This window comes from Zingiber officinale, chromosome 2A, assembly GCF_018446385.1.
Source record: "Zingiber officinale cultivar Zhangliang chromosome 2A, Zo_v1.1, whole genome shotgun sequence".
NCBI lineage: Eukaryota > Viridiplantae > Streptophyta > Magnoliopsida > Zingiberales > Zingiberaceae > Zingiber > Zingiber officinale.
The window spans coordinates 74,425,723-74,449,719 of NC_055988.1; the positions used below are offsets into that span (position 1 = coordinate 74,425,723).

A 23,997-nucleotide genomic window follows, 5' to 3' on the forward strand; every position below is an offset into this window, starting at 1 on the left:
AATTAAGCAATAGGCATTCAGTAGAAGAACCTGTCAATTTTTACACTGTATAACATGCATTTCTCTCTATGCTTAACATCTTCATAGTTTCGTTTTCACTAATCGTTCGTGTGGAACTTGCAGTTGGAGGGACCTCAAGTTTTGTAGCATCGTTCATGTGGAACTTGCAATTGGAGGGACCTCAAGTTTTGTAGCATGGCTTTAAGGATGCAATTGCCAAGTCCGTGCCACACAATTCATCTCTGACATTTTCTACAACCAGGTAATTGTTTGACATGATGGATTAATAGTCACACATCTAGCATCTCCACCTACAATTATACAAATAGTTACTTTGTTTACATTACAACATTAAGTGATATAGAAGATGATAATATATACCATGTTTTCTTAGTTAACATCCATATGCATGGCACTAAACTAGAATAGAAGCAGCATATTCTCAAATTCTCATTTTTCTCATGGAACCAGCGCCGCCCTCTTGACGTGAGCCTTTTGCTCTGCAGTCAACCTCTTCGGGAACTTGATGTAGAAATTGATGCAAAGATTTCCCTTCCTGGATGGATCTTTGGGAAACGGCATTCCTTCTCCAGCCACCACCAACTTGTAGCCGGGATGGATGACGTTGCTTATGGGAATGGTGAGGCTTCGACCATCAAGTGTAGTCAAATGAGCTGTGTAATCGGTCAGGGCTTCCGCCAAAGAGATCTTTTGTGTCATAACCAGATCATTGCCTTCCCTTCTGAATAGAGGATGAGGTTTCTCGTCGATGATGAAGGCGATATCTGCGGGAACTAGGTTTGGTGATTCATTCCCTTTTTCTGGGAATGTTATTTTCGTGCCCTTCTTCCATCCTGGTTTGACGTCGATTGTTAAGATTTCTTCCACAATCGTTCTTTTCCTGCAAAACAGAATGTGTCGGAATTTTGATATATGATTAAAACAATATAAATTTTTCATGTCAAATATTTTTTAAAGTATAAATTATATTATTTAAAAATATATTTATTAGCATACATGTTTATTATTAAATTAAATTTAAGACGTTAAATGTTAAATTTTATTTAATTCTTGTTAAATAAAAATTAATTTAGATTAATTAAAAGTCATTAAGAATGTTTAAGATATATTCAATTTAAATATATTTTAATCAATTTAACATTAAATCTAATTTATAAATAAAATAATTTAATTTATTAATAATTTCAAGCTTTTATTAGGAGTAATAATAACAGATTTTATTTTTCTTTTATTTATTTTAATGGAAGGAAAAAAATTAATAATAGTAATATTAATAAATTAAGGAAGAAAATTCTCATAAGAAAAAAACAGTTTAAAAAATAAAAAAAAAATAACTTTTAAAATATAAATTATAAAAAAAAAATCGAAAAAAAAATATGGCTGCTGCCGCGACTCCAAAGAAGCTTACCCAAGGACACCTAAAATTTCTCTGGAGATTTTCATCTTTTTGACGGTCCCTTTGTACAACTCCTCGAGGCTGCACGGCAGCGGTTTCTCAATGGTGGCTGCCTTCTGCGGCACTTGAGAGCTCGTCGATGCACCCTTCCCGGCCGCGCCAAAGGTAGAACCGAAGATATCTTCATTAACCCTTGATCCGTTCCTGGTGCTACCGCCGCCGCCGCCGCCGCTGCCGCTCATCCCACCAAACGGGTTGGAAAACCCGAAGTATTCTGCAAAAGCATCGTCGGAGCTCATGGGGTGGCCGCTGGAGATCTGGCCCTTGAGTCCCTTCTCGCCGTACTGGTAGTCGTAGACAGCCCGCTTTTGGGGATCGCTCAGGACCTATAACAGACAGGCAACAGCAAAAGCAAAGGATGAGATCGATCTTAAATCAGAAAGAGAAATCGAAGAGGGAGAGGCTGGGCCGATTGGTGCCTCATAAGCTTCCGAGGTCTGCTTGAACTTCGCCTCCGTTTGCCCCTATATGGCGGCGAGCTTGCGATAGGCTTTTTTGAGATCGTCGTCCTTAGCGTTCTTGCCCACCCCGAGTATCTTGTAGTAATCCACCCCTAACTCTCCGTCCGCTGCCTCTCCTCCCCTCTTGCTTGCTTGCTGCCCTCACCGGGGTAATCAGTGTGGCTACGATTGCTGCTGCTGTACCTTCGTCTCTTTTCCCCCATCACTTCGACCTCGAATAATGATCACGCGTCTTCTCACTTTCTTAGTCGCTAAGTCTTGCTTTTGCGTTAAATTTTTTTTTATCGACCGATAGATCCATTTTAATATAATATACATATAGTATATTTTTAAAAAGTTATTTGAGATACGTCTGACATAGTACGGTACACATTCCAGCTCAGTTCGACTCAATTTATACACTGATTTAATTCGAACTCGAGTTCATTTGATCGAATTGAGCTTAAACTTGATATTTAATTATGGACTCCGACTCAAGTTGAAGCTCGATTTTTTTTTTAAATTTTTTAATAAATAAATTAATATATTATAAAATATAGATTACTGAATCAGTAAAAATTCTGTTCAAGCTTAATTTGATTTCTAATATTCAGATTCAGATTCAGCTCGAATTCGAATTCGAATTCGAGCTCGAGCTCGATCAATTTAAACTCGAGTTGAATTTTGACGGAGATCTGTACCGTCATTCCATCCTTTTTCAAAACGATCTTATCCTTGAAGTCAGTAGTCTTTGTCTTTTTCTGCTGGTGATTTATATAAAATATTTTCTTAGTCCAAACTAAAAGAAATCTCCTTTTCAAAAATAATGATAGACAAATAGTTTTTTCTGAATTTTTTTAGTTCGTAAAATTTCTATGATGATTTTTCCTTGCCTAGTCCTGCGTCTAGTCTAGGGAGGCATCTTTTTAAGGGACTCTAGTCTCTAGTTTCTAAAAAAAAACATATTAATAAAAGAAAATTTAAAAAAGTTTTTTGTTTTACACATTGATTTGTTTTATATAAAAAAGATTTTTTACTTAGCTCATTCTTTTCATCCAAGTCCAGTCCACTTTCTTTTAGATTCATCCCGAGTCCTCATCAACTTATGACAAAAAGTATTTTATACAATATTTGATGTTGTTGATAATAACCATAGACGGAGCTCCTCAAATAAATTATCTTTAAAACTATTTTGTTGAGATTGTTGATTATTTTTCTTTTAAGTGATGTGTTTGAGATGGAGCCGTCATCTAAACGATTCGTTGTTCTTTTTTACTATTGACCAAAGATGCTATCGGAGTTACGTGATGATAATAATAGAGTTTAATACCAATTTAATAAGAAGTTATGTCCTGTCTCACGGGATTATAGAATGACTCTCTATATAATTATATAATAATATCAAATGAATATAAAAATTATTAATAAATCTAATAATGTAATTTAATATTTTAAAATAATAAATAGTAATAATAATAAAACTAATAATTAAATTAAATTATAATATTTAAAAATAAAAAATTTAAAACAAATTTAATAGTTTATTTAAAAGATTATATTCGGTGGTGTAAATAGCGGTAGATAGTGGTGGGATGTCAATCACCATTTATCGGTGGTCTAGGTGATTGAATTTTTTAAAACTATTTTTATGTAAAATATTATAAATAATCATTGTTTTTTATAATATTTATTTTTAATAAAAAATATATAAATTAACATTTAAAAATTTAATGTCAATATTTTAAAATAAAAAAATATTTTTAATATATATATATATATATATATTAAATTAATGAGATAATTTATTAAGATTTAATTATGTATATTTAAATTATTTTAATCAAAGATAAGAGTTAATTAAAATTATTAATTTAAAATTATTTAATTAAATATTCATTTACAACTTACTCATGTACACTATTTTCGATCGGGCGACTAGTCTGACTTGTCGTTGGTACTGTGCGAAGAGTCTGAACGAGTTGCTAGGACTACGCGACGTGTCTGGACACATCGTTACATGCATCGCCAGCATGGGTGATGTGTCAAGGTCCATCGCTAGGCTCAAGTGACATGTTCGGGCTCTCACGACATGTACAGACATGTCATCGGGCCTAGGTGATGAGTCCAAGCTCGTCTTCAAGCTCAGGTGACACTTATGGGTTTATCGTCGAGCACGAACGACATGTATAGGCTCATGCAACACATCCAGACTCATCACCGAGCCCATACACATCGCAATGGGCAAACGGAGGTGATGGTGGTTCTATGTGCAATTGTGGTGGTTCTAGGCACGACGGTGGTAGAAGTTGGTGGGTTACGGCCTTAGGTAAAGGCTAGGGGTGAGCAGTCAATCCGTCAAACCGACCAACCCGCTTATACTGACCCGAACCGAACCGAAAAAAAATGATCCGTCGGATATAGGGCCGGATGTAGGGTCATAATATTGTATTATCTGATCTAATAGGGCCGGATAGTTTTTTATCCCAATAACCGAACCAACCCGATCCGATCACCCCTACTTGTAGTAACTAATGTTGATAAGCTGTTACACGTTGTAGCAACTATTGTCGATAAGCTGCTACACGTTATAATAGTTATTTCCGATTAGCTGTTATAACGTATAATGAGTAATGTTTATTATCATTTTAAAAAAAAATTATTTTTTTTATTATATTTATATTTATATTTTATATTCTATTGGATATAGGGTCAGATATCCAAATAACTGACAACCCGTCGGATATCTGAAACATAAGAACCGCCGGATATAGGGCCGGATGTAGGTCCCGATTTTACATTATCTGATCTAGTAAGGCCGGATAATTTTTTACCCCAATAACCGAATCAACCCGATCCGTGATCTCCCCTAGTAAAGGCTATGTAGTTGATACCTCCCTCCCGCCTAGGCGGCGCTTAGGCGACTACTTCAACTGTTATTTAGAATACTGATTATATTTTGAAAGGATTATTTGAATATATTTATTTGAGGATAGTATCATCCATGATCAAATTCTTCTCCTCCCTCTCTCACAAATTGCAATATGAAATGAATCGATCGAAGCTTCACCTCTGCTCGATGGTTTTGCGAGATGGTAGCATGGAATCCAAGGGCATATCATAAAGTGTTAGGATTTAGGAACATCCACCTCTCACGAGGTCGTCAATGATTTGAGAATAAGGGTGGGAAAAAATATCGAAATTTCGGTATACCGCACATATCGTACCAAAATTTACCAAACTATACTGATTTTATGGTATATCAAAAATTTCGGTACGGTATTATATCGTAATGAAACTTTTGATATCGATATCGATATAAGATTTCTAACAAAATTTTTGGTATACCATACCGATATCGAAATTTTTTTTTTTTTGACATCGATTGTAAAGATTTCTTCTATAATCGTTGTTTTCCTGCAAAATAGAATGAACCAAAATGATGAAATATCATTTTGATATTTTTAAATATAAAATATATATATATATATATATAGAGAGAGAGAGAGAGAGAGAGAGAGAGAGAGAGAGAGAGAGAGAGAGCTTATGCTGCGGTGCTTCTCTTGCGGTTCCGTGCGGTGAAGGCGTCGTGACGATTCCACGTCACCCGCGTGAGAGGTAAGTTGTGTAAAAGGTGAGAGAAAAAAAAAATCGCGCAACCCTCATTCCTCTCCTCTTCCTCTCCCAAGCCCTAGCAGAAGCGCCGCTCAACCATTCGCACATTGCCTCTCTTGCCGCTAGCTCTCCCTCGCCAGCCGCGGGCTCTCCCTTCGCACATCGCCTTTCTCGTCGCGAGCTCTCCCTCGCCAGTTGAGAGCTCTCCCTTCGCACATCGCCTCTCTCCCCTACGTCGAACCCTCTCCTGCTACGACCTCTCCCTTGCCACCTGCGAGCTCTCCCTTCGTACATCGCCTCTCTCGCCGTAAGCATAAACACTCTGTCGTGATTAGCCACTGATCTCTATTCTCGCCTATGCGAGCTCTCCCTACGCTGCGATCAACCCTCAACACCAAACATCACAGCTGCCAGTCTCTTACCCGAAATTTTTTTAGGGTTTTCGCCGGTAAAAGCTCCCTTTTTCTATTTAATGTTGATTTTTGAACTGTTCCCAACAAATAATGAAGTCGTTAATGATGTGAATGGATATTCTGACCAATGCCGCATATTTACTCCTATACTTCATCGCGTTTCTCAGCAAATGAAGTCATTAATGATGTGAATGGGTATTCTGACCAATGTAGTATCTTTGATTGAGAATGGGAAACCGGAGCTTTACTTATAGCTGATATAAGGACCTTTACCTTCTAATGCCTAAGTAAAATCCCAAGCAACCATGCATTGTCCTAATTAATAATTAGCCACCATGATCTAAGAAATTTGAGTAGTTATAGCCTACCTCAGTAATTCTAACATGGTGCATATTTACTACATTATACTGGAATTTATTAACTTTCAGATGTTTGACATAGCCTTATGCACTACTTTAGTGTTTCTTTCATAAGAATTTGTTTCTGTATATTAAAATCATTTCTGTTTTATTCTGTTATTATGCTTTAGATAACTGTTAGAGTTTAGTGTCTTTGTCAAGTTAATTGGAACAATTTTTATTTATTTTTCTATTGTTAAATATAATACGAGGGCGCCAAGAAATGGAAGCAAATAGAGTTGATGATCAGGAATTCATTCCCCAAGTTGCAGATGATCGAAAACCAAAAATTGGAATGGAATTGCAAGTCTTCTACAATAATGCCAACTGTATATCTTAGTTTGAAAAATCAATTTAGGAGTCTGGTGTTGTAACTCTTATTTGCATTTTGGTTTTGGTTTTATTGCAAGGATGATAACCTTTGTAAAGTAATTCGATAAAAAGATAAAAAGAAATATGATTTTGAGCGACTCTTCCTCTAGTCACTCCTGTTAACATAGTGAATGACCAATTAGTTTGCCCATATTGCTTTCTCTCTATATATCTTTAAAATTGTCTTCTTCTCTGATCCATTGCAGTATGTTTGCCGACTCTTGTAGGAGGCTGAGAATTATGGAGGGTTCAAATGCAATTGGAATCGGTAAAGGTAGTCAAGATTTCTTTGAAGAATATCCTGATTTATTATTTGTATGCTAATGTGTTTAATGGTGTTTGTAAATGTGTTGCAGCTCCAAAGGCCATGGAGAAGTCCAGGACCAGGAACTAAGAGCAAGATGTTGTTGAACCCCTGAAAGAAGAAGAAGAAGAAGAAGAGAAATCAAAGCCAGAATTTGTAATGTTCTTCCAGTTTCTATCTTGACTATGAATGAAATCGTTGTTAATGTACTACTAGCATGTTCATCGTATTCCTAATGTTATTGATCCTGTAGAGTTCACTTTTGAATGGAAATAGTGGTTTTACACTTGAGGACCAAAGTTCGAAATCCAGTACAAGGGGATGTATATATAGATCATGGTTGCAACACTCATCTGAATGTCCAGTATCTCACCTTCTCTTTGTGAGCAAATCCTAGTTCATATGCATGCTTGATTTCATAGCATCACTCACACCTTTGCGAACCTTCCACGTACTCGAGGCTGGTTCTCCGCAAGAACCTTCCTACAAGCGTACTGGGAAGCACCAAAATATATATATTACAACGTTTTCAGTTGTAGCTTACAAGAGAATGAACTCGATCTATCCATTATTCTTTGAACATAAAAGTGGTAAATGTGTGTTATCTTTTTTACTCGAGTAAATCTCATAAAGTGATGATTGAATTTCCTTCAGAAAGGCTTTACAACACCCGCCGCTGGAAGTTAGTTAGCAGTGGACATTTTGAAGGCAGCTGAAGACAGATAATTTGTCTTTAATTTTTTTTAAAAAAATATTTACGGTGCTATTTCTTGTAATTTTGAACTCAATTTTGGTTGTCCGTTAAGGCCTAAATCCCATATTTATTTGTACAAACAAATAATTGTACAACAAATGGTAGTATCAACATATAATTATTCCATTAGTTAATTATTGTTCTAAATTTCCAAATATTAGCAAAGGTTTATAAAGAAGATTTATCTTTCATCTATTCATTATTATTATTATTATTATTATTTATTTAGTTGTGTGAAACATTGTGTACATTTATCATTTCAAACGTTACAAAATTTTATTATGAAGTTTGACATCTTGCATAAATGCTATTAGAACCTATGCAGATTCGTCATTTTGGAACAAGCCATCAACAACATTATTGCTTGGTTTAGGTTCAGCAATGGATCATCATTCTGTTCTATGTACAAGGATATCAGTTATAAATTTACAGAGAATAAATGAAAAGGTAAAAATAGAGGGGAATACAATTAAAACACTTGAGAATAAATTAGATGGATCTGTGAAACCTAGCTCTTTAGAAGCTGGGTGGAATACAATACAATGGTGCTCCACTTGACTTGTCTGCAAGCTGGGTGGAATGCGAACAGAATCTTCGAAATCATCTGCGTAATGTTGAAATTCAGCAAACAAAAATGAATCTAAGTTTTTACTGAAGGAATGTCTTATAACCACTGCATCAACCAACCCTTGTCTTTGCAGTAGAACCCAATGGCCAATGATGGATCGATCATTTATGCCTCAAGTGAGCTACTTGAGAGGGAAAAGGTACATGTTCAAAAATGCAAGTGGATGAAACAAAATACTTGCAGTGGTATGAAGAGCGATCAGCTTCCTGGTCATCCATCTTGATATCAACAGCCTAGTTTAACAGTAGTTATTTAGTGTCTCCGACAAGACAGATCGAACACAAGCAACTTTCCGATTTCAAGAAAGAGAACAAGATATCATATTTCTATTCAAGATGACAAAAAATTGAAAAAAAGTATATGTTTTTAAGCTATCAAGGAACCATAGTGGCTTAATTAGCGACTTGTATGTTTCTAAGAACCATATTTCTGAGTTAATGAAGAGACTGTAAGTAAGAAGTGTAAGAAATCATTTCTTCCATTCAACATCTTGTATACAATGACACATGACAGATTCCTCAGAACAGTATGAAAGCAAATTAGTAGGGCAATTGGTTTTTAGTAAACATGATAATTGCTCATGAACTGAGAACGATCGAAAAGAAAAGAAAATATGCATTGATAAATTTTATACCGACTGAACTTCATGAGGGTCCAAGTAGAGTGCCTTCTCATCTTGCACACCAACAGTATAGGTTGAGGCACCAGGTTTACCACCTAAGATGCCGAGGCATTGTGGAAATGCAAACGTTTCCCACAGCAAAGGAATATACCTGCAAAAATATGGCACATACTAAGAGCAGCTGGGAAGATACTCAAGAAGATAAACACCCCAAATATCAAACAAAAAACAATTATAGAAAATTTGAAAAACAAATGCAAACATAATCTAAGAAAGTAACACTGCCACCGTGCCGCCTAGAAGCCAGACTAAAACCATGATAAATGGATCTTAACCGTATTTGAAGCAAGACTAAGTATACGCAAAACTGACCCAAGCTACATTCACAATCCAGGTGCCCCGATTTGCAAAGGGAAAATATATGATTCCTCAGAAGTCACTCGTCATATTTGAAGTCCAGATATGACGCATATAATATCATGGACACAAAGAGTCCATAGCCATATAGTTAGACTAATATTTTGAATAAAGGAGCATAACCAAAAACTATACATAATATCATTAATATCTAGAACATATGAAAATGTTTTATTGTATCATTAATTTTTTTTTCTGGACAAGTTCAAATCTTCACAATGGGAAAAGATAAATCAAAAGTATCACCCTTGATACACTAGAGAAATGCTATATTCAAATTTACCTGGGGTTGATTTTTTCTAAACCAAGAACCAAAGGCACCAGAAGTAGTATAGGTGCCCAATCTTGTTGCCCTTTGTTAAAATCGTGACAAAGTCTAGCAGCAACCTCAATGCAAACAACTGGAGCTCCACCTTGTTCCCCATCTTTATCACCTGAAACAATATATAGAACCATGGGAAACCTTTGTTTGCGTTTTTCATGATCATATTGTTCTTTGCTAGTGTTGATAATCGTTTCCCATGTTCGACACATAGCATAAGGACCCAACCAGGACCCAGCAACCAAACCATAAGCCTTCCCAGCTTCAAGAAGATTGTGTATTGAAAAAGCGCACGAGCTAGAATCACCAAAAAGATGTAGAATTTCAAGATACCGAAGATCATATGGCTGCAGATCAACATTAAATCATTATAAACGTTCAGCCAGAAAATTTTGAAGTTTCCTCACTGGATTGGAAAATACATTTGTTCAGGAGAAAAGAATAGATTTTACAAGAGGCAACACGGATTTTACCCTAGTTCGGCGGAGAGAAATGCCCTAGTGTCGAGGAAGATCAGCTGTGAGAGAACGCGACGAGGGGTCTCGCGGCGAGAGAGGAACGCGACGAGGAGAGGAGGGCGGCTCTGCTTCGCGACGAGCTTCGGCGAGAGAGGGAGGCGCCTCTGCTTCGCGACGAGGAGAGGAGGGCGACTCCGTTTCGCGACGAGCTTCGGCGAGAGAGGGAGGCGGCTCTCCTTCGCGACGAGGAGAGGAGGACGCTCTGTTTCGCGACGAGCTTCGGCGAGAGAGGGAGGCGGCTCTGCTTCGCGACGAGGAGAGGAGGACGCTCTGTTTCGCGACGAGCTTCGGCGAGAGAGGGAGGCGGCTCTGCTTCGCGACGAGGAGAGGAGGGCGGCTCTGCTTCGCGACGAGCTTCGGCGAGAGAGGAGGGGATTCGTAGAGGGAGGAGAGGCGCGGCACAAGGAGAGGGAGGAAGCAGAAAAATCGCGGCGCCACTTGTGCTAGGGTTAGCATAGAGGAAGGAAGGAGAAACAGGCGCCGCGATTTTTTTTTTAAGGCTTTGACATGCCTTATTCTCGCGATGATGTGGAATTTGCCATGTCAGCTCTGCGCACGTTATCTTGCCAGCTTGGATGAAGCGAATGGGCTGCGCCGCAGCAAAACCGCACAGGAGCACCGCAGCATACAATCTCTGTATGTATATATATATATATATATATATATATATATATATATAAAGTTAAATTTAAGATGTTAAATGTTAAATTTTATTGAATTCCTATTAAATAAAAAAAATATTTAAATTAATTATGATTCATTAAGAATGTTTAAGATTTAATTTAGATATATTTTAATAAATTTAAAATTAAATTAAATTTATATATATAATAATTTAATTTTTTTTTAGTTTAAACCTTTTATTAGGAACGATAAGAGATTTTATCTTTCTTTTATTTATGTTTTTTTATTTATTTTAATGGAAGGATTTAAAAAGTAACGAATAAAATAGGGAAAATAATCAGAAAAAAAACAGTTAAAAAAAATAAAAATATAACTTTTAAAATTAAAATTTAAAAAATAATTAAATTTAAAAAAATTAGGGGAAGAAAATTACAAAAACGACCCCGCAGAAATAGTACTGACACCCAAAATTTCTTTAGTGATTTTCATCTTTTTGGCCATGTGCACGGCAACGGCTTCACAATGGGGGCTACCTTCTGCAGCACTTGAGAGCTCGTCGTTGCGGGATCAGATCCTCTGATCTATTTGTCCTGATCCGCTCCTGGACCAGAACAAGGGGATTGGTGGGAGACAATGACCCTCACATGTTAACAGGTGGAGGGTCATTGCCCCCCACCAATGCAAAGGTTGGACTAAAGACTGGTCCAACTTTTACGGACCAGAGGATCCGATTCGCTGCACCTTGAGTCCCTCCTCACCGTACTGGTTGTAGATAACTCGCTTTTGGGGATTGCTAAGCACCTATAACAGCAGACAGGCAAAAACAAAAGATGAGGTCTTTACTTAGAAGAAAATCGGAAATTTATAAGAGAAATTGAAGAGGGGGAGGCTCCGATTCGAACCTCATAAGCTTCCGAGATCTTCTTGAACTTCGCCTCCGCTTGTCCTTTCATGGCGGGAAGCTTGAGATAGGCTTGCTTGAGCTCGTCCTCCTTAGCGCTCTTGTATACCCCAAGGATCTTGTAGTAATCCACCCCCATCTCTCCGTCTGGTGCCACTCCCCTACTGTTGCCCTCACCGAGTATGATTGCTGCTGCTGCTGCTGCACCTTCTTAGGGAGGTGCTTTTCGCACCCCAGATCCAGCTCAACATTTTTTTTAACCCTTATACCCACTCTCTCTCTCTCTCTCTCTTTTTTTTTTTTTTTTTTTTTATCAATTTTATTCTTTTTAATAATTTTTTATTATATGTTTGTAATTGTTTTTTTTTTAATGATAGATTTTAGAATTATTATTTATAAAAATTTAAAAAATATAAGAATAAGGATCAAAATAAAAAATTATATATGAAACTAACAAAAAAATACTAATAATTAATAATAAATATATTTATATCTTAGGAATAAATATTTTTTTTCAAATGAAAATTATGTAATAATACATAAAAATAAATACACAAAAATATATAAAAATAAAAAATTTATCAATAAAAGATTTATAGGGAGGAGATATTTTGATATGTGTCGAGGGTTGGAGAGAGGATAATTTAAAGTGAGAGGTTCTAACATATGTCATGTATTAAGAGTTGGAGGATGGTTAATTTAAAGAAAAGAGAAATTTTGACATATATTAAGGATTGGATGAGATAATTTAAAGAGAGGGGAGATTATGGGTAATTTAAAAAGAGAGAAGTTTTGATATATGTTAGGAGTTGTCGGATTTGAGAAAAAAATAATTTAAAAGAAATGAGAAACTTTTGATATGAATAATAAAATAAAAAAAATTGATGGAAAAAATAACAAATAAAATTTATTAAAAAAACAAAATAAATAAGGAAATAAAATTAAATAAAAATTAAATAAAATAAAAAAAATACACTTAAATATATAAAAAAAATGAAGTGTCAAATTAGAAAGTAATTTAAAGAGAATGAGAAATTTATTAAAAATTATATAAAATAAAAAAAGTTGATGAGAAAAATAATAAATAAAATTATTAAAAAATAAAATTAAATAAAAATTAAATAAAATTAGAAAAATAAATATAAGTAACGGAGTTTATAAGAATATAAAAATCATTCACATGGGAATAAGAAGGGGTGGTGTGAGTGAGAGAATAATTTGTACTTCTCCTCTTTGGTGATGAAGGTAGTCGGGGCATAAATTTTTGATTCCTGTGTAATTCATTTTATTTGTCACATGCTCACTTAGGATATTATGATTTATCTTCCTCATGATGACTCTAGGTCAGGTACAGCGGGAGCATTGGGACGAATAATTTCGTCTTTTCCGCATGAATACTGTCAGTGTGCCGTGGTAGCTTGGAATCTAGAGGCTGGCTCATGTCACACCGTGTCAGGTTTCCGGAACAGTTCGGGCTCTCGTGAATGGCTGACGAAGATTCGAGAAGCATTCGCCGCGAGAGGCGATACAGGAGTTAATTGGGCTGAAATTATGAGCCCGACAAGTCAATTTTGTCTCGAATTCTCGGCCCATCTTCAACCTCTCTCACAGTGAAAGCGCCACCATCCAATCTCCCTACCGTCTGAGCTGGCAGAAGGCGAGCCAATCAAGTAATCACGCGCATACCCATACCGCACTTTGGATATTTTTATTTGATTCGATTTCCTCGACCGATTAACCGTCGGCACTGTGGTTCCTGGAGCGGCGGAGGACTCCGAGGGGACGGCGATGGTTGTTGCGGTCTGCGCTTCTCTCTCCTCGAGCTCATCGGCGGCATTCCTCCGCTCTTCGAGGCCGAGGCACTCTCCTCTCCCCGCCTTCCTTTGCTCCTTTCGCAGCCCCGACTCCACCCACCGCAACGGTAACAGTTTGTTTTAATTCCAGGGCCTTGTGGCGCGTGTTTTTTTTTTTTCTTTTAGTTGAGAATTAGGGCATTATTATAGGAAGATTTGGGTATTAAATCGCCAAACTTTTCTGCGGCTATTGGAAATGACAGCCGAGTTGGATGGATAAGAATCTGATAGGTTGGATAAAAACTATACTGTGTGTTAGATTGAAGTCCATTTAACGTCTACCTTGAGTTGATCAAGCTAGAAGGGGAGCCTTGGCGCAACGATAGAGTTGTTGTCATGTGACCAAAAGATATGGTTCGAATCCTGGAAACAACCTCTTGCAAAAAGCAGGGTAAGGTTGCGTACAATGGATCCTTCCCCCGGACCCCGCATGGCGGGAGCTTCGTGCACCGAGCTGTTTTTTTTTTTTTTTTTTATATTATGGTATATATAAATATCATTAAAAGTGAAAATAGGAAAATACATAAATTAGAAAAATAATAAATATTTCCTAATAATAATTATTCTCTAATAATTAGAAAACAATAAGTATTTCCTAATAATAATTATTTCCTAATAATTATGAAATAAATAACTATTTACTTATAATAATTATTTCCTAATACGCTCTCTCAAGATGGTATCCCAGAAATGACACCAATCTTGCTGCAAATAATAGCAAACAACCGAGGTCGAGAAAGCAACTTTATAGGTGCATCAGCCAACTGATCCTCAGTAGGAATATGAGTAACTCGTAGTTCGGAGGCCTGCACCAGATCACGAACAAAGTGATAGTCAATAGCTAGATGCTTCATCCGAGAGTGAAAAATATGATTAGCTGAAAGATACGTGACACCCAAATTATCAGTAAAAAACACAGCAGGCGTGGTAACCGGAAGAAGCAGATCTGTCAAAAGTGACTTAATCCATTGAATCTTAGTTGCTACAGAGGCAATGACACGATATTCAGCATCAATCGACGAGCGTGCAACCGTACGCTGTTTGGTAGATTTCCAGAAACCGGATTAGCACCTAGAAAAATAATAAATGCACCCGTAGAATACCGATCATCTAGATCTCCTGCCCAGTGTGCATCGGAGAAATAATGAAGAGTAAAAGGTGTATCCACAAGAAGATGAATGCCAAGATCCCTAGTACCATTGAGATATCGAAGTAGACGCTTCACAGCACCCCAATGCGTCTCTAAAGGAGCATGCATAAACTGTGAAAGCTTGTTGACCGCAAAGGAAATATCAGGACAAGTCATACGGAGATGTTGTAAGCCTCCAACCACTTGTCGGAACTTAGTCGTATCAAAAGATGAAGACCCATCATGCAAAGTAAGACGAGAGCCAGCAGCAATAGGAGTGGAGACCGGCTTGGAATCAAGTATGTTGTATTTGGAGAGAAGATCTGTGACATACTTTTGCTGAGACAAGAGAAGACCATTTGAGGTTGGGCGAACTTCAATACTGCAGAAGAGGGAAAGAACTCCAAGATCCTTAATCGCAAATTTTGCATGAAGTTTACATACTATGACGTCAACAGAAGAAGCATCACTCCCTGTAATGATTAGATCATCAACATATACAAGAAAATAGATAACAGTATCATCCGCAGAATAAACAAATAAGGAGGTGTCAGCTCGGGATGCGATAAAACCATGAGAGACCAAGAAAGCATGAAGCTCCAAATACCAAGCGCGCGGAGCCTGCTTCAGGCTATAAAGCGTTTATGCAAACGACACACATGATCCGGAAACTCAGCACTGCGCATACTCGAAGGTTGCCCCATATAAACCACCTCTGCAAGATGACCATTAAGAAACACATTGTTTACATCAAGTTGACGAAGACACCACCTCTGATTCACAGCCAAACTAAGAACAATGCACATTGTTATTGGATTAATAACAGGGCTGAATATATCATGAAAGTTAACTCCAGGGCGCTGATGAAAACCCTTGGCAACAAGGCGAGCCTTATACCGATCAATTGAGCCATCAGAATTATGCTTAATGCGAAACACCCACAAGATTTTGGTCTAGCGAAGGTGTGGCAGGAGTCCAAGTCTGATTACGGAGAAGAGCATCATATTCTTCATGCATGGCCTGTACCCAATTCGGATCTTTGAGCGTCTGCGTGACAAAGGAGGGTTCACAAGGTTGTGGAAGACTAATATGAAGAAAATACTTTGGATTGGGTTTGTAGATGCCATTTTTGGAACGAGTTTGCATGGAATGTTGGTTTAGAGAAGCGAGAGAGGGAGAAAGAGTCGGTGGGCTAGAGGGTCGGTTGCCACCAGGCAGCGTGGACGACCCAACAAAAAGAGGCGATGATGGCGGAGATGATGGCGGCGATGATGACAGCGGTGAAGAAGTCACTTGCGGACGGCTACGGTTAGTGGCAGGTTGCTGTATCAGTGCTGGAGGGTCTCATGAGAGAACTGGTGCCGTAGAAAGCTCAGAGTCAGTGTCTATTACTGTGGAATCCAAGGAGGAGGTGATGGAAAATGGAAAAACATGCCCCACAAACTTAACATAACGAGATACAAAGACTCTTTTGAAAGCTTCATCATAGCAGAGGAAGACACTCTGGGTGAAAGAATAGTCAAGGAAGACACAAGAGGTTGACTTGGGATCAAGCTTGTGGTGAGAGTAGGGGCACAACCATGAAAAACATAGACACCCGAAAACTCGAAGCTTAGAAAGATCAGGAACGGTGGTGAACAATTTTTCAAAAGAGGACATATGGGAGAGACCGACCTTAGGCATGCGGTTAATCAAATAGACTGCTGCAGCAAAGGCATAAGGTCAGAAAGTGAGTGGAATAGATGCTTTGTGCAACAAACTGAGACCGGTTTCGACTATATGACGATGACGACGTTCAGAGCATCCATTGTGTTTAGGAGTGTGTGGAGGAGTGGTAAGATGACTAATACCATGAGTAGTAAGAAAGGAGTGAAGGGCTAAGAATTCACCTCCATTATCAGTGAATAGTATTTTGATAGTCATCGAGAACCGATTTTCAACAAGAGTTTTGAATGCAATAAAGGTAGAGTATACATCCGATTTATTACGTAAATGATAAAGCTATATATACTTTGTAAAATGATCAACAAAGATAACATAATATTTGAGTCCATCAAATGATGATATAGGAGATGTCCAAACATCAGAAAAGATAATATCCAAAGGAGCATGAGACGAAATACTAGATTTATGAAAGGACAATTTATGACTCTTATTAATATTACACGAAGTGCATGAAAAATTAGACAAAGTATTCGCAGGAAACGAAAGACCCAAGGATAAAAAAACATTGCAAAACATCTAATGACAGATGACCTAAACGACTATGCCATAAGGAAATAGATGACGAGACAGACATAGAAAAGGCGGAAGGTGATGATAGTGTATACATAAATTGTGGCCAGTAATAGACACCATCTCTATGGACCCCGTTGACCAGTGTCGCTCCCGTATGACGATCCAACACTTGAAAATAGGAATAAAAGAAAAGAAATGTAACAGGATTAGTAGCACAAAGGACTGCGACAAAAATCAAATTTTTTGACATAGATGACACAAATAAAACATTGGAGAAAACTAAAGGGAAAGATGGAGTAGAGAAAGAGAAAGAACCAATGTGTGTAATAGGTAGTATAGAACCATCACTAATGACAACGCTATCATTCCCAGAGTAAGGCTCATGCAACGAGAGAGTAGCGAGATCAGTGGTGATATGATGAGAGGCGCTAGAGTCAACAATCCATTCCCGAGAATCAGACGAAGGTATATAATGAACGGCAGTGTGCGCAAACGATGCACTATACGTGGGACGCGGAGCACGCGGAGGAGCCGGCGGAAGCAGAGCAAGCATCGAGGCAGTAATATGACCGCATTGGCGAGCAGAGTGACCTTGGACACCACAAATCTGACATCGCCCAAGATAATGATTGGGACTGGACATAGCTGAAAGAGTTGTTTCTACTAAGACGTCTGTGAAGTCACCTTTATTACTTTGAATACACAATTTGATTTTTTACTTTTTCTTCGGCACACTAGTTTCTGTTGCAACCTTTAGCCCTTCATGCGTTGGTTCTGAATGACTTCCGTGTTAAAAGCAAGCTGTTTTAGTTATTCCCTTCCATGTTGTAGTGGCATAAGATTGCTATTCTTCATCTACACTATTATCAAATCTTGTGAGCTCATTGGGATAAGTTTAGCTACCTTCCTAGAACTAATGCAATTTATATTTTGTGTGTTTTTTTTAAAAAAATGTTTCCACGGAATCTGTAATGAATCCATCTTATGTTTCTAATTAATTTTTATTCATGTATTCTAGGAATCTTTGCAATTTACTTCTCTAGGACAATGTCACAGGTGAACTTAAAAGTCTGGAAACTTATGTCCAAAATCCAACTAGCAGTGTATCCATAAACCAACTTGAAAGTCAATTTCCAACAACTGGAGGCGCATATGATTTTAAGGGAGCTACAATATCAATATCTGATGAGATCTTGTCTTCTCCAAAAATGGTGACTCTAGTAAGACATGGTTTGAGCTCTTGGAATGAAGAAAATCGAGTTCAGGTGTGTATGCTTGATTCACCACTTTAAGAAAAGCTTTTAGTAGTTATTTTGCCTTTATTGAATAGTTATACTTTGAATTAGATACTACTTTCCACCCGATCATGCATCTGAATTATCCAAGTTCTTCCCACCATTTTAATCTGACTAGCTATCAGCTCATCAGTACCTACATCTACTATTATCATTTCTAAATTTTATACAATTTCATTTTGATTGACACTTTCAAATAGGATGTTTCTCTCATAATTGGTTTTTCTCTTATGTTTTCACTATAACTACGAAATTTCAATTGAGTCATTCCATTTATATTCTTTTTTATGTTTCCAGGGCTTCTTTTAGTTATCTATCCAGTTTGCTTTGAAAAAATGGTCTATAAAAGTATGATGCATCCTATGCTGTTTTAACAATAATTTTTGTTCTCTTTAACTTTTCTACAGGGTAGCTCAAACTTGTCCATACTGACAGAGGTTGGAGCCAGGCAAGCAGAGAAATGCCGTAGTTCTTTAACCAACATAAGCTTTGACATTTGTTTTTCTAGTCCTATATCACGTGCAAAGGTTCGAACTGTTTTTCAGAATTCTACCATTTCCATTTGTTATCTTATCTTCCAAAGACAATTTGGTTTATAATAATCTTGTTCATGATTTATTCCTTACCTTGTATAGTCTACTGCTGAACTTATCTGGCATGGAAGGGAGAAACCATTGATTTTCCTTGATTCATTAAAAGAAGCACATCTATTTTTTCTTGAGGGAATGACAAATGGTAAGTCAGCTAGAAATCATCCTTTTCTTACTGGCCTCTTATGAATTGTTTGTGTAATAATGTTTGAACTTTTTGAGGCAGCGGATGCTAAAAAGAAGTACCCAGAATTATATACTGCTTGGAGAGAAGATCCTTTCAATTTTAATGTTGATGGAATTTATCCTGTTCGAAAATTGTGGGGCACGGCCAAACAGGCCTGGAAGGATATTTTGTCCACACCAGTAAGTAGCTAATGTGTATGCCCTCGGTTGATTTTTTTTTTTTTAAGAAAACATGCATAATGACGATTTTATTTGCATCAGGGAGAGAGCATTCTTGTTATCACCCATAAATCAATTTTGCGAGCCCTAATTTGCACAGCTCTTGGACTTGGTCCAGAGAGGCAAGTTTCTCTTGTTTTTCCTAAGAGGATTTATGGCTGCAATGATATCTTAGTTTTACTGATTTTTTTTTTGTTCTGTCCAAGTATATTATATTTCCTATATACCCCTTAGATGAACTACTGAGAACTTGTCCAAGTTTATTATGTTTATTTGAGTTTTTTTCCTTGTTGATGGAAAATAACTTCCCAAGTGACTTCTTTGGTGTTGTAGGTTTTGTGCCATTGATGTGAATAATGGTGGGATTTCGGTCTTCACTTTCAATAGACGAGGAGAAGCTATGCTTCAAAGTTTGAATATGACGGTCCATATGTATAGCAGTCACATGTATCAGTATTAGAAAGGTTTATAGCTTTGTCCCACGAATCTGACTTTCTATTTTAGACTAACTATAGGGGGAAAATCTCTAAGGGTGCGTTTGATTTACACCGTTTTCATTTTCATTTTCTGGAAAACGCGCGTTTTCTAGAAAACAGAAAACGACTTTTTGTCATTCTCTGTTTTTCTAGAAAACGATAGCTAATTTTTTAGAAAACGCGCGCGGAAAACATAAACCAAACACCATTTTCCAGAAAACGCGCATTTTCCAGAAAATGAAAATGGAAAACGCGCGTACCAAACGCCCTCTAAGTTTTTCACCGGGTTAGAAAATGAGAACTTGGTAAATGACTAGGATGCGTGAATCATCCTGTATAGAAATATCAATCAATAAAATTCTTGTTCTGCGATTTCATTATTGTTTGTACATTATGATTTTTTTCCACTTTCACGCAATTAGTACTTGTCCTTTCCTCTATATCACTAGCTTTGTGAGAAATAGCTTAGTGTGGATTTTACTTTTCACTGTAATAAAGCATTTTACTCCACAAGAATTGGATGAGCGGTTGGAATGACTTTAATATTTCCTTGTCATTGCCTGAATAAAAGGAATTACAAAGGTGACTTCATACTCCACAAACAAGGTATGATATATCTGCCAACAATAGCTCTTATTTTATCACATCACTGCCTCGTGTTGAAATTGCTTTATAATTTGAGAAAAACAATCGTCACAAAATCATTCCAACCATACAGAGAACGCACTTGGAATTTGAGAAGTGAAGTATTTGGTTGTCTTAAAGGATCATTTATAACATGGAAGCAAAATAATAAAGAGCTTTGATTTCATATGATTAGATTTTACAATTTAAAGTTGGAAACAATTTATTACTCATCCTATTTGGAAGAGTTTAATTGCATTTAGAAGAGATTAAGCTAGTTTAGCTTTCAAAATTGTCGGTGCAAGTTTAGCTGCAAAGTTCATCTCAAAATTATATCTATTATTGTATCAGTGTTTTCATACATAATGATAGTACTTTCAGGATCATGTTAGTTTTGGTGAAGAATGACCTAAACTCTGATAAAGATAGTTCATTAAAGTTGTATAGTTATCGATTATTTGAGCTAGCAATATCTTATATGAGAAGCTCAAACACATGACTGATTATTTCGGTCCACTGGAATGTGTAGTCACGCTATTCAGTGATAGGATGGAAGACGAATACCAATATAGTGATTGATTCTCTAGAAATTTTTTTTAGCAGATCAATACATGAATATCTGCAGTGAATTTAAATGTAATATGTATGGTTGCATCATTTCCCAATAGATATTAGGATCATGGAAACTTAGGACTCAATACTTGGTGAATGTCATAGAGCACAATCAGAAGGAAGGTAATAACAGCAACACAGCCGCATATCATTGCTCCCATGACATGATCACAAAAGTTTGGAACTCTGTCACAGATAGGGAACCATCCTGCATGAGAGTTGCCCTTCTTCCCTAGTTGTGCCATGGCTCCTGCTGCTGCAATGGCAGCCGTTAGCAGCATCGCCAAAATCTACAATAAAGGTAATCAGAGGAGAAGAGTTTAAGAAAGTCAGTAAGTCAATGGCAAATAGTTAGGCCAGGATGAAATTCATGGACTTACCACATCAAACACGATGATTGACCTCGATAGTAAGCTTGTTGAAGGTACAAAAAGCACAATCAAGCTGTAGATAAAAGCTATACCATTTGCTACGACAAAGAACCTACAAAAATAAATAAATAAAAGTTTGTAGAGAGATTTGCATCAAAGAGAAATGGAGATGGTTCTCGCTATGATAGTTGCTTACACGAGGGCAGGAGTGTGTTGGAACTTGGCTTCCAAGGTAATGCCAAACACGGTGGTGGAATCATGGCTCGTTGCCATGATGACCACCGCACAAAGAGTGGCTGCCACAGCCAGCAGCCTGAGAAGAAGAAAGAAAACTCTCAAAACCTTGGCCATTCCGGTGAGGTTGTAAGTTGCAGTGCTTATCTGCTGCTATGGAAACATAGGAAGTCCAGAGTCGATACTGAACTTATCATTTAAATAAAGCAGAGCAGGTGGTGGTAGCTTTGGGGGTTAAACAAGAGTGGGGAGGGGTAGGACTTCCAGTATGTGAAAGATGAATATATTTGTGTTGGTAATCTGTTTCTATACTCTGTTGAAAAATCTCACCTGTCTCCATCTCCTGTGCTACCTTCTAGGAAGCCAGTTTACATGTCCAGATGGCTGTGGTTAGTTGTCTATGTCCCTATGAAGTTATGCTGTGGTTGCAATGATACTTGTCATGTTGTTAGGATATGTGTAAGAGGGAGGGGCAGATGGCCAACCTTGAGAAGTTGCATGTGTTTGAGGGATTTCTGGAGTGCTTCTCAAGAAAGAAAAGGACATATTGACATAAGCAATCAGTGAGAATTTGTTACTGCTATTAAAAACTTCATTGATTTTTTTTTCTCATTTTCACTCAATTGTCGTTTTTTCAAAAAAGTTGTGCCTTAAACAGTGTTTGCTTGATTAAAATGATTTTTATTATTATTATTATCAATGTGTAGGAGTTTAAATTTATATAATGAATTTAATTTTGTTGTTATGTTCTGAACAGGATATGTTCTCACAGTCAATATGATATTGAGATAGTAAATGTGTAAACAGGTGAAGATCTTAATTGTGGTGCACAATGGTAAAGTAGGAGCAAAAAGAGGATGAGAATTTGAATCTCAAATGAGATGAATGTTTTGAAGGTCGGTGTGCATAAGTTGCTCTTGAATTTTTCTGGTAGGTGAATACAATAGTGGGTCTTCAAAATACACAATTATTATTGGGCAAAAGTCAAGAGCCCCCCTTAGTTTTTTAAATAATCAAAGGGGTATCTTTTTTTATTTTTTTTTATCAAAAAAAATGTCTCATCTCACTAACAATCCATATACAATTATCTAACTATCCTCTTGTACACTATTCTCATTACTATCTTCTATCTAAATCCTAAAATTAGTCGGGCACGTTGTAACAACTACGAAATCAGAACTACTATAACATGAATGTTAGATGAGCAAATTAAATTTGTATTGTAGCAGTTATAATATTATAATTGAGTAGGTTAAAATTTGTAGTTGTTATAATAATTATAGTAAATATGGTTTCATAACTGGTACAAAGTGAATAGTAGGTGAACGGGGTTAAATCTGTGTTATAATATTTACGAAACTATATCTGTTATAATGTAAATGTTTTTGAATAGATTAAGCATGTGTTGTAATAACTAACATGTGTAATAATTATAAAATTATATCTATTACAATGTCTCATCGATTCAAGATGTAGATGGGAGATAAAAATTGAGAATAATGTACTAAGGGTAATTATATATGAGTTGTCTGTGTGCCTTTTGAAAAAAAATAACAAAACAAAAGATAGCATTTCAAAAAATAATAATAATAATAATAATAATAATAATGAGATCCTTCTAATTTTTATCCATAATTATTTAACATGTCTTTTTTCCCGAATATGTACTTCAAGAATAAGATGCCTCTCTTACGAGGGCACATTTAGTGATTCCCTCTAGTCACAAGAAAAGTATCGTCAAAGAATCTTAAAGTTTTCCAATTCTTTTTTCTATTTTTGTTCCATCAATAAATGTTGTCTGAATTATTTCAAGTTGATGGGCTCGGGGCGTAGTCTAAGCTTGTCCTAGTCAAATGTGTAGGGACCCTCATCCTCGATCTAGGTCGTAGGCATTATAATCGTTAAAGTCTTAATCTATCTTCATTAGGAGATCAATGAATCCACTCCATCCCCATCCAAATACAAACGGATGCAGTAAGAGACAATGCTCTCGAAGATAAGATCATTCTCCACTAATGTGACTAGTGGCTTTGCATTAATTGCGAGCTAGACTTGCAAATCATTCTCCACTCATCTTACGCAACATGAATTGACTACATTGTCCTATTAATCCGGTGTAGACGTTATTTTTTTAATTTTACATATTCGATAAATTTGAAGTAAAATTTATGCACACTATTTGGAGTGTACACTCAAACTTTCAAAATTAATCTCATTGTCTCAGGAGTCGCAGAGATAGTGGGCACCATATTTCTAGCATAATTCTTCATAATTGATGATTTAAAATTTATTTTATCATATGTTTAATGTCTGTATATTTATATTTATCTTCTTTTATATTCGTACAATCAACACTCGTTACAGTAAT

General features: G+C 36.7%; 4 protein-coding genes across 7 annotated transcripts; 1 reads left to right on the plus strand and 3 right to left on the minus strand.

Annotated features, from left to right (window-relative positions):
• Window positions 1-283: 283 nt before the first annotated feature.
• Window positions 284-11,941, minus strand: LOC122041204 (dnaJ homolog subfamily B member 13-like). 2 transcript variants are annotated; one of them, XM_042600812.1, is made up of 4 exons: window positions 11,804-11,941; window positions 1,576-1,803; window positions 1,490-1,491; window positions 284-895 (listed from the first exon to the last, which is right to left on the minus strand). In XM_042600812.1, exons 1-4 carry the CDS (start codon window positions 11,939-11,941, stop codon window positions 460-462), a joined length of 804 nt encoding a protein of 267 aa, XP_042456746.1. In that variant the 3' UTR covers window positions 284-459. The 2 variants fall into 2 exon arrangements, with proteins under 2 accessions (XP_042456746.1, XP_042456747.1); XM_042600813.1 differs by lacking the exon at window positions 11,804-11,941 and adding an exon at window positions 1,897-2,175 and having other exon boundaries at window positions 284-901; window positions 1,430-1,803.
• Window positions 8,119-10,755, minus strand: LOC122041205 (cysteine protease ATG4B-like). 3 transcript variants are annotated; one of them, XM_042600816.1, is made up of 5 exons: window positions 10,233-10,755; window positions 9,721-10,106; window positions 9,033-9,171; window positions 8,576-8,631; window positions 8,119-8,374 (listed from the first exon to the last, which is right to left on the minus strand). In XM_042600816.1, the coding sequence occupies exons 2-5, from the start codon at window positions 9,969-9,971 to the stop codon at window positions 8,371-8,373; spliced, it is 450 nt and encodes a 149-aa protein (XP_042456750.1). In that variant the 5' UTR covers window positions 9,972-10,106; window positions 10,233-10,755; the 3' UTR covers window positions 8,119-8,370. The 3 variants fall into 3 exon arrangements, with proteins under 3 accessions (XP_042456750.1, XP_042456749.1, XP_042456748.1); XM_042600815.1 differs by having other exon boundaries at window positions 8,119-8,340; window positions 8,458-8,631; XM_042600814.1 differs by having other exon boundaries at window positions 8,458-8,631.
• A 1,571-nt stretch (window positions 11,942-13,512) lies between the features above and the next one.
• LOC122041206 (probable 2-carboxy-D-arabinitol-1-phosphatase) lies at window positions 13,513-20,165 on the plus strand. Its single transcript, XM_042600817.1, has 7 exons — window positions 13,513-13,723; window positions 18,079-18,287; window positions 18,725-18,844; window positions 18,953-19,052; window positions 19,134-19,273; window positions 19,355-19,434; window positions 19,646-20,165. Exons 1-7 carry the CDS (start codon window positions 13,591-13,593, stop codon window positions 19,770-19,772), a joined length of 909 nt encoding a protein of 302 aa, XP_042456751.1. The 5' UTR covers window positions 13,513-13,590; the 3' UTR covers window positions 19,773-20,165.
• Window positions 20,166-20,981: 816 nt separating this feature from the next.
• On the minus strand, window positions 20,982-21,896 carry LOC122041207 (CASP-like protein 1C1). Its single transcript, XM_042600818.1, has 3 exons — window positions 21,592-21,896; window positions 21,405-21,507; window positions 20,982-21,314 (listed from the first exon to the last, which is right to left on the minus strand). The coding sequence occupies exons 1-3, from the start codon at window positions 21,744-21,746 to the stop codon at window positions 21,090-21,092; spliced, it is 483 nt and encodes a 160-aa protein (XP_042456752.1). The 5' UTR covers window positions 21,747-21,896; the 3' UTR covers window positions 20,982-21,089.
• Between the last annotated feature and the right edge of the window lie 2,101 nt (window positions 21,897-23,997).

What these genes read in the sequence shown, in the direction of transcription:
- LOC122041205 (XM_042600815.1), bottom strand. Translation starts at nt 9,971, where the DNA reads ATGTGTCGAACATGGGAAACGATTATCAACACTAGCAAAGAACAATAT. An exon ending in TTAGAAAAAATCAACCCCAG is followed by an intron (nt 9,172 to 9,720) that starts GTAAATTTGAAT and finishes ATATTTTTGCAG; the next exon opens with GTATATTCCTTTGCTGTGGG. An exon ending in ACCCTCATGAAGTTCAGTCG is followed by an intron (nt 8,632 to 9,032) that starts GTATAAAATTTA and finishes CTGTTAAACTAG; the next exon opens with GCTGTTGATATCAAGATGGA.
- LOC122041206 (XM_042600817.1), top strand. Translation starts at nt 13,591, where the DNA reads ATGGTTGTTGCGGTCTGCGCTTCTCTCTCCTCGAGCTCATCGGCGGCA. An exon ending in AGGATATTTTGTCCACACCA is followed by an intron (nt 19,274 to 19,354) that starts GTAAGTAGCTAA and finishes TATTTGCATCAG; the next exon opens with GGAGAGAGCATTCTTGTTAT. An exon ending in CTTGGACTTGGTCCAGAGAG is followed by an intron (nt 19,435 to 19,645) that starts GCAAGTTTCTCT and finishes TTGGTGTTGTAG; the next exon opens with GTTTTGTGCCATTGATGTGA.
- LOC122041207 (XM_042600818.1), bottom strand. Translation starts at nt 21,746, where the DNA reads ATGGCCAAGGTTTTGAGAGTTTTCTTTCTTCTTCTCAGGCTGCTGGCT. An exon ending in CAACACACTCCTGCCCTCGT is followed by an intron (nt 21,508 to 21,591) that starts GTAAGCAACTAT and finishes TTATTTTTGTAG; the next exon opens with GTTCTTTGTCGTAGCAAATG. An exon ending in CAATCATCGTGTTTGATGTG is followed by an intron (nt 21,315 to 21,404) that starts GTAAGTCCATGA and finishes CCTTTATTGTAG; the next exon opens with ATTTTGGCGATGCTGCTAAC.
- LOC122041204 (XM_042600812.1), bottom strand. Translation starts at nt 11,941, where the DNA reads ATGGGGGTGGATTACTACAAGATCCTTGGGGTATACAAGAGCGCTAAG. An exon ending in AGATCTCGGAAGCTTATGAG is followed by an intron (nt 1,804 to 11,803) that starts GTTCGAATCGGA and finishes TGTCTGTTATAG; the next exon opens with GTCCTGAGCGATCCCCAAAA.